The following is a 9655-nucleotide window of genomic DNA, read 5'->3' as shown; positions in this document are numbered from 1 at the left end:
AGAGTCGCTAAAGGAGTGAATGTCGAGACCAGGTGACGAGAGTAATATCTAACAAATCCACCTCCTGAACTCGATCACCTTACACTTTCCTTCCAGAAAATTCTCAAAACCTCGTGCTTCATCGAGAATGTATTTTTGTTTGTTTCAGGAGACGTCAAGCTGGACCGAGATGCAGCAGTCTCTCGGCGACAGGAGTAGCTAGCTAGAGAGTGCCAGAGAGAAAGAGCCAGACGAGCGAGAGGACTGTTGGAGCCCGAGGGGACCATGGGAGGACCGAGAGGTGGCGCTATCCTGGCGATCTTGATGGTCGCGTGGGTCAAGGACCACGTGGCGGCCTTGAACCAGACAGATCACGCGACGCAGGACGATCCAACGGCGAACGAGGTGTCCCTCGCCAACGAGTTTGTCGATCATCCTCACTCGATGGCTGGGAAGCCCAGCAAGTTCGATATGAACATTGGCCAAATGATACAAACCGACGACATGTCCCAGTACCAAATCGAAGCGAGCGGAATGGAGAACTTCACTTCATCTCCGACGGAGTCGACGAGAACGAACCTGTCGGAGCTGCTGGATAGGTTGTCGGGGATCGATACGTACAACGTGACCGATTCCGTGCAGATTGTACGGAACAGGGACGCCGATTTCGTCGCTAGGAGGGACGAAAAAGGTAACCATCGGACGGACGCGAGCCTACTCGATAAAGTTCATCGGTACGCCAGAGAGCACGTAGTAAAGATACGTCTGAGCAGGGAGTTAATTCCATCTAGAAAAGCTAGAACCTTCTTCAACGGTGAGTCCACGGATACACGCCGAGTCACGCTTTCGTAACTAGCGTATGTGTGCACCAGCGCCGCGTGAACTCGGCTACCAATTGTTGCTATGGACGGGCCTCGCCCGCGAGCGAGCCGATTGCTTTGTCGCTGGTTTCGCTGACGAAGGTGGCGAATGTGGCTGGGCCTTGATCGTGGTTTTCACTCAAAGGAATGTATGCATGCAAGAAGCATTTTGTGGTAGGTACACCTTGGTGTCGTGGTGAGATTTAAACACTAGAATTGCAGGGATATGTATTTTCCTTTTTGAAGAATTTATATGACTGAAAGAATGGAGGATATTTTGTGGTAGGTACATTCTGATTGTGGTCGAATTTGATAGTAGGTTGTACAGGTGTGTACATGAGGAAGACGAAGGAGAAGAGTATTGTGCTTTGCCAGGAATAAAGGGTGAGTCTGCCTAAGGCTGTTTGTCAGGTTCGTGTTAAAGATGCTGTAGCTCAGGTGGTTCAGGAGAGCAAGGGAGTATGAAAATTAGATTCATCTTTCCAAGTTTTATTAGGAGTACTCTTTTAGGAAGAAGGGATTGATCTGTATTGAAAGTTTTATATTTTGTAAGAGATACTTTTAATTAATGAATCTTTCGATGAGATATCTGTCAGGATTTTTGATAAACTTGAAACCATGAATACGTATTCTATTTTTCTGTGAGATTAGGTTACATGAGATTTACGTGGAACGTAATTAATTGGAATAAACAAAGATTTATAAGTATTCGTACCCGCTATGTCTACCGAAGAAATTTGTCTAAATTAAATGACAGGTGTGATGTTTCCAAATAGATGATTCATTATAATCATGTATATATTTATTAGGTGGACTGGAAAGTAATGTCGTTTTTGCAATTTTAAATACTTGTTTATAACTTACAATTAGATGGCAAAAGGCTGTTGATAACGATAGCGATGGCATGATTGATTAAAAATAGAAATTTATTAAAAATTCGTTTAAATTTAATGTAAAATAAACGACATTACTTTCCAGTCTATTTAATATAATAAAAAAATTATTTGGAAACATCAAACCTATCAATTAATTTAGACAAGTGTCTTCAATAGAGATAGAATATCTTCAATTTAGACAAATATCTTCATGTGTATACAAATTATACCGAGTTCAAGTATTTTAAAAGAAAGGAATAGTTTTAATCAATCCAAACGACTAGTGCGGTCAATTTAGATTCCAGTTACCAACATTAACCACTGTCAACTCTTCATTAACAATGCAAAAAATTATGAATCGTTCCCTGTTAGGATCTTCGTCCAGCTGAGTATACATAGCTTCCCTCTCTAAGCCAATATTGACATTCGCACTCGAGCCTACCCAGTTCTGTTTGACATTGGCCTTTCCATTCACCATCGACAAGACGCAAGGGCAGTGGCTCGGAGAGGTTGCCACTTACTTACGCCAATCTGTCTTCCGACAAGGTCAGCTCCACGTCGGATTTAATCATGCTCGGTCACTGGACTGCGGTCGGACGGAAGTCTTCTGATGAATTATGGGACCTTGAGCTTTGCGATGAGTGAATCAATAATTATTGGGGAGTGTATTGTTTAGCGAGGAACTGGAGTTGTCAGATTAGAATCAATTAGTAGATGTCTATTCTTGGATCAGGTTCGATGACGTTGGGAAATCAGGATTAGCTCTTTGAGTCGACTTTCTCAAAACAAGAAGCGCAATAGGGCAAAGGAAGTGAAAGAGAAAAGTAAACGGCTGGAAGCCAGAAACCTGCTTTCAGCTGGTTCACTTTTACGCTTGGATCTTAAAATTCTCGTTCGACGGTTAAGAAAACTTCGATCTATTAAATATGTAGTATGACAGAATAACAAACGTAGTATAAATTTCTTAGTCTAACATAGAGTTACCACGGTCAAGGTCCAACAACGCTTTGAAGCTAAAAATGAATAATTGTATATACACGCAGCTCTGTGTTAAGAGAGCATAAATTCGCGTAACAAAATAATGTGACTACGTCGAATGAAAAATTGGCAGAAATGAACGCACAAAGAACGAATGCTTTTTTATATCACTGATTGGCTTTTCTTTTTCTGTGTACGCGCTAAAAATAATTAACGAAAGCTTGGTCATCGCTGATTGGTAAATACAATCCGTTCAGCTTTTCCCGTTTTGTGTTGGAATTGGTTTGAATCGATTCTAAATTACTACGATCCAGTGATTTTCAGCGAACGGCGTGCTGGCACGTTGGATGCGCGATGAGATCGAGGACGACAGATTAGGCTGGCTGCAGCATGGCTTACAGGACTAACCGCAGGGCTTTAATTTGCTGGTACTTTTGCTTTCAGCCATCTTTCAGGGAAAGAGTACCTTTTTAACAGGATTCGGACTTGGTTTTCTAGCGTTTGGCCTGAAGAAGCTGCTGTTACCGTTGATTTTCGGTGTCCAGATATTTAAGAGCATTCTGCTCGCACTTTTCCTGCCCAGCATCATCGGCAGTATCGGTAACATACTTGGTAAAGGTATGACGATTTTCTTTACGTAATTTGAATAACAATTGTAGGCTCTATGGCAAGATTTTATTTTTGTTAGGACTCCTTGAATTCATAGTTTGATTTGAATTATTTATAAAATTATATGTAGGGATGTACGGAATTTATAAGTTCAATTTTATTTCGATGAGAAGAATATATTTATACTATTCAATTTCCAAAATTTAGACATGCTCAGAGTGAAATAAATAAGTGATTTGAGTGATTTTTTGAAGGAACTGAAAATGCTTTGAATTTTGATGATTAGTCCCTTCCGCAGGTGTTTCCTCCTTCGCGCAATCGACGCAGACCACCGCGCAACCGGAAGAGAGTTTCGAGTTCAAGGACAATTCCGATCTCTACAACGACGACTACCTGACGCGCCAGCCAGTTGGGACGCTACCCGCCTCGGTGATGTACGACGAGAGCATGATGCAAAAGAATCCGGAAATTTCGTCACGATACTCGTTCGTCGATCCCAGAATAACTCACGCCAATGCCATTTCGGATCGTTATTACACTAGACACGTTGCTGGCAACGGGCTCTCCAAGAAACAGGACTTCAAGGTAACATCGATCACATTTATTTCATTTTCTCCATGATGTACCCATTCACATTTACATGTATGACATTTTGATCTCGCATTTCCGCTGTTAGATTTCACATGTACATTACATAGTTTGAGACTTGCAACGGAGCACATTGTGGGTTTTCAAACTTTGAAGAAACTTTGTTTAACTCAAAAGATAACGGAAATCATAAGCGAGTATTCAAAGAACTTCCAAGAAAACTCACGTTATTCCAAAATCCTCAATCCTGGAGTCGTTCGGCATCCATTCAGATCGCACCACGACAACTTCACTATACTCACATCCACCAACCCCAAAAACAATTCCTCTAGAACATTAAAAGCTACTTCGACCTGCGGCGGTCTTCCTAAACTCTATCGATCTCAACGACAGGTCTTCCACGAGATCCCGACGAGCTCGCTGATGCTGACCAACTACGACCCCTTCTACTCGCCTCTGCTGTCGCGTCTCGACGCCGTCTTCTCCCGTCTGGGCCACACAACGGAGGGTTGCAGGGAGTACGCGGTTTGCGCGATGTATCGAAGTCCAGCTCGATACGCGCCGTACTCCAATCTGGTCTCGGCGCAGCTGTCCAGGGAGCTGAACGAGCTACGGAGGCCCAGCAGCGACAATCCTGACGTCCTGCGCTTCTTCCGGTACATGAAAGCCGCGAAGGACGGCCAGGACGGCGTGAAGTGCGAGGACGCCTACACGAATTGCGCGATGGCGCGCGAAGACGAGGCACTGAGGCAGAATCAGGCAATCCTGGCGACGTACCAGGACATCGACAAGCTGGTCCACGCGAGGAAGTTGTAGAAAAGGACGAGAATCGATATCAAAAGTGAATTATTCTGTAGAAGTTGATCCTAGGACTGGTAAGTCTGTTCTGCTGGAATGAAGACGTGCAGATGACTCTGGAAGCTCGATCAGGGGGACGTATCAGGACATTGACGAGATGGTCCACACGAGGAAGTTGTAGAAAAGGACGAGAGACGATATCAAAAGTGAATTATCCTGCAGAAGTCGATCCTACGAGTGGATAGTCTGATCTGATGGAATGGAAATATTCGAAGGACCCTGGAAGCTTTGGAGTTGTAGAACAGGACACCCCAATGATTGCACTGTCACGTAGAACTTGATCCTAGATGGGTTGTTTTGACGAGTCCCAGAAAGCTTGACGGGAGGACGTTTGTGGTTTCGCCAGGTGTCGAAAATATACTGCCTCGAGTGGCATTGCCGAGGGACAGTTGATCTATGCGTCGATCGTCGGTGTGCAGGTATAAGCTTGGAAGGATTTTAGGGGTAATTATAGGTCCGAGGTTGCGGTTCGTGGAAGTAGCGCGGAACTGGACCGATGATGTTATTTATAAGCGTGGTTGACACAGTTGGACTGATTTGGAGCCAGATCTGATGGCTCGCGAAAGATTAGCGCTCTAGAAACTTGGCAACTCGAGTGTGGATAAACGCATAATGGGACTTTCGGTTGTTTGGGAAGATTGCTTAAATTGGTTGTTTATTCAAATCGGTGGGATTCGCTATCCGATTGTCTGTTTTCAGTTGTTTGGTAATCTCGAGCAATGGAACTATGCGAGCGTTGAAGTCTCCATATATATATATATGAAGCGTCTAAAGTTAATTTCAAGATCAGTTTAGATAACGCCTAAACTAGTGATTGTATGGAATAATAGTATAGGCACATTTTGTTCCATTTTTCATAGAGAATTTGATAGTATCAAGATGATATTCTTAATCTTTATTTTTCGAAAGTTATTTAAAGGTCAGCTTGATTTCTTTGAATGGAAAGTTTCACTTCTCTATTGATATTACTTTACTAAATAAAATGTTTTCAAAATCTTCGAATCAGTAGTACAAGCTTGATTTCAAACGGCACTTTTATCGAGACACCCTGTATATCGTGTATCTAGGACTTCAACGCATTTGCATATCCAGTTACTCCAACTGTCGGAGATTTCTCTTCCTAAATGATCGTGTCTTAAATGTTGTCACTATTTAGATGTTTGGATAAGCATTTTGTCGTTTAGAAATTTCGAATTTCCCATCGACCGGGCGTTGAAGTCTCCGTAAATACCATATATGTACATTCAGATATTCGAGTATTCCAGGCATTTCACTACACATTCACCGACACGTTTCCAAAATTATATCGAGCCTGAATAAAAGAAGATTTCTTAGTCAATAATGGTAGTAATAAACATATCCAAATCAAATAATTCAGGCGATCCAGATCGTATCCCAAGTATCAACAAATTCGAACGCATTTCAATGATCACAGTTCCTAGATTTACATATTTATTCATCGTACCTGCACACCGACTTACATCGTGCTATCGAATCGGGCGAAAATTCTGCCAAATCAGTGCGACGACAGTCGGTTTTGTGATCAATTACCCGAACAATTAACGGAGCCGACGTTCCGGTCGGAACCGAAGACATTTGTCGCGAAATCGTTTCGGGCTGTCCCCGCAAGGTTAACAGTGAGACGAAGAAATGATAATGACTGCATCGACCATGGTGATAACGGTACACGGTATCCTCAGCTGGATTCACGTACATATATACCCATTGCTGGCATTCGAATGTCCCGCTGTTGCGTAATAGCTGGCTTATTGCGAGCAGAAGTAGGTCCGACACGTGAACGTAAGCGACCCAGGAGCGTAATTTGCTCGAACAAAATCCTAGGTAGCCTTAGGCGTGCATTATTATAACTGAATACCGGAATACGGAATCGAATGATTTGAAATGTATTAGACGTATTGTTAGTACGCTCAGGTATGTCTTTAACGAAATCAGACCCCTTGACCAACATACTCCGGGCCTCTTCAGAGGATTTCGATAATAATATGTGTATGATATATTTGTATCTCTTTGTATTCAAGAAATGAGAACAATATTTGAATATTAAACGAAGAATATTAAATAGAGACAGATATTTGACAAATATGTTTACACCCTCGTTCATAAGTATATGGGCACTTTCTTAATTGGAGTAAGTATTATGTTTCTGTATTTAAATTGCAGTACAATAATAGATTGTAGTACACATTTTATAATAATAATTTTTGGTGTATATTAATTATTCATTAAAGTTGGTAGGTGTCAACATATTTATGAACAGAGGTGTATACTTATAAAATATGTATGTACAATTGTATGTATATGGTTAACTACATTTATAAAATATGTACATACATATTTATACGAATTTATAAAATATTCTTCCAATTTCTTGTTAGGAATCTTGGAGTATTTAATAATTTTATGAAGTTCTGGTTTCGATAAATACACGCCTGTACCCACTTACGGTACGTCTAAATATTTTCAACAAACGACTCAGCCGAGTCTTACAGTCGCGGAACATAGTGGCGTCGCGACGTCGTCGACGCCTCGATCTTCCCAACGACGGGTTATAGTGATTTACTACTTAGCGATATTTACCATAGCGAATTATTGTTCGACGCGGAGCCCAGGACAGTGACGCTTTTAATTTATCCTTAACCCTCCTCAATATAGAGATGGACAGAATATTTGTACAAATAATTATTACAGTCACTTTTCGTTCGTTCAATCGGGAAATATAAATCGATCGTAATTTTTATTTCACGAATAACAAGTCGAAAGTGGTCTGACCTTTTATTCGAAACTATTTATTTAGACGTGAATTCTGCCCATCTCTGCCTCACACTGGTGTTCCGCGAAATTAGTTTATTTATTTCACGAGCACACCGTGAACGTTAAATTATTAATCGACGAACTAATTGTCTATTTATTTATTCGACCAAGATCGGAGAGTCGACTCGACGCGGATCGCGTCCATGTGTACAGTGCGTCAATAAAAGCTGTGACTCCGATACGTTTTCTTTTATAGGCAAATTATTGTGAAAATATCTTAAAAAACATTGCATAAAGCATAGTTTCAATTCATTGACAGGTAACTGCGAGAGAAGAGATCAAGGTAATAGATTCTAGATAATATCAAGAACCCGAAACCTAAGAGTCAAAAATATCAATTTGATCGCTTACAATGCTTACGATAAACACTCGAACTTTTCAAATTGATCATCGTGACACCACTATTATACATATGTATTTCACTGTGATGGTATACGGCCGACAGAAAGCATAACAGCAAGGATTGCGTAACATTTTCCAGGATTCTCCGATATTATAGTTCCAGTGAAATTTCAACAGAGGCGAGTACGCAACCGAAAGGGTTAACAAGTGTTAACAAGAAGACCACATAGGAGCGCGGGAGAAAACGAAAGGAGCCGATGACGCACGCCTGATCGTCGGATTGGGAAGGAAAGTCCGTCTCATTTCTCTCTTGCTCGCCCCCATCTTTGTTCAGAACAGCCTGGTTCCGGTCCTATGTCCGGGCGACTGCTTTCACTTTCGGTTTTTAAACGTCCTTTTTCTTCAGCGACGACCCACGGATCCTTCTCCCACCATCTCAAACGACGCTGTTCCTATAAATGAGAAGGTTGGACGTTGCCGGATGCGTCTCATTGCTCTAAGTTCATCCTTCGGTGTCATTAATCCCTGTAGACCGGAGCCATTGACTGCGTTCTCAGCGACAAGGTGAGAATCAGAAACTGCTTTTATAAGCGGTAACCAAGAAGATTAGGTATTCAGGTAGGAAATTTAGACTATAGCGATGATTAGAAAAAAAAAGGGTAGAACCAACTCTGTCTGAGGTTTGGTATAGTAGCCTCGTTTTTTGGGATTTCAGTCGGTATAGTTGGCCTAGTATCACTTGTTTCAACGCGAAATTGTTAGGAAAAATTCATTCCAAGATTCTGTAGACTATTTTATTGCCGATCTGTAAAGCAAATCGTGATTTAAAATGTAAAATCTTAAAAAAATTCGTAATTCGATAAAACAACTACAAGTATGTATGCATACAGTCACTCCCATAAATATTCGTAGCTTCCATTTAATACATTTCTCTAAATTAAATGGCAAGCATAATATTTCCAAGTAAATATTTCATTTTAGATACGTACATGAATAAACTAAAAAATTGATATGGAAACATCAAACCTATCACTTTGGACAAATTTTTTTTAATCCTTAGAAGCTTGATTTTCCAAATTAAATTTAGAAAAATATCAATGTATTCATTATTTGAACAATTTTGACAGCTGCCATTTATTTTTTTAACTTTTGTTCAAAACATACATACAGCAAAATATTAAAAACAAACCTATTGCAAGTGTACGATTCAGTTTAAAGCTCAGGGCATGTAAGAGTTAATAAACATAGAGAGTACGAATATTTATGGGACTGACTGTAGATACATGTATACTGTAAACTGCATAAGAAATCATAAATATTTAATTAGAACACAAGAAAAACATAAGCGTTTTTCTCCCAAATTAGCTACGAATTGGTTCTCGATACACGAACTCCTCATCCAACATCACCAAATCAGCGATAACTTAGCCTACAAACTTCCCCGTCAAATCTGCACCATAAAACATAAATAAACAATGATCCTCCGAGTCATTTAACGCTAGGCTCTATTTACGTCCCCGCCAAGAACTCGAAAAATCCGGGATTAGATCATTGCGTGATCGGTGTAACGAATGCCGTGCACGCGCGACAGGAATACAAGGTCACGGGACCTGGTTCCTCTCCAACCGTGGATTCCCATTGGTCCGTCCAGGTAACGGCACTTCGGTGTCCATGACTCGGCCATGATCGAAGCTGCCTCGTCGACAGACGCTCGAGTGCTGTTCGTGAATCACG

At 41.1% G+C, this 9655-nt stretch overlaps 1 protein-coding gene across 1 annotated transcript; it reads left to right on the top strand.

Annotated features, from left to right (window-relative positions):
* The first annotated feature begins 264 nt into the window (after positions 1–264).
* On the top strand, positions 265–5749 carry LOC128889077 (uncharacterized). The gene is made up of 4 exons (XM_054146399.1): positions 265–793; positions 3191–3310; positions 3600–3886; positions 4283–5749. Exons 1-4 carry the CDS (start codon positions 265–267, stop codon positions 4703–4705), a joined length of 1359 nt encoding a protein of 452 aa, XP_054002374.1. The 3' UTR covers positions 4706–5749.
* Positions 5750–9655: the final 3906 nt, after the last annotated feature.

This window comes from Hylaeus anthracinus, unplaced genomic scaffold (genome assembly GCF_026225885.1).
Source record: "Hylaeus anthracinus isolate JK02 unplaced genomic scaffold, UHH_iyHylAnth1.0_haploid 0, whole genome shotgun sequence".
NCBI lineage: Eukaryota > Metazoa > Arthropoda > Insecta > Hymenoptera > Colletidae > Hylaeus > Hylaeus anthracinus.
This window is presented reverse-complemented; position numbering and strand designations above follow the sequence as displayed.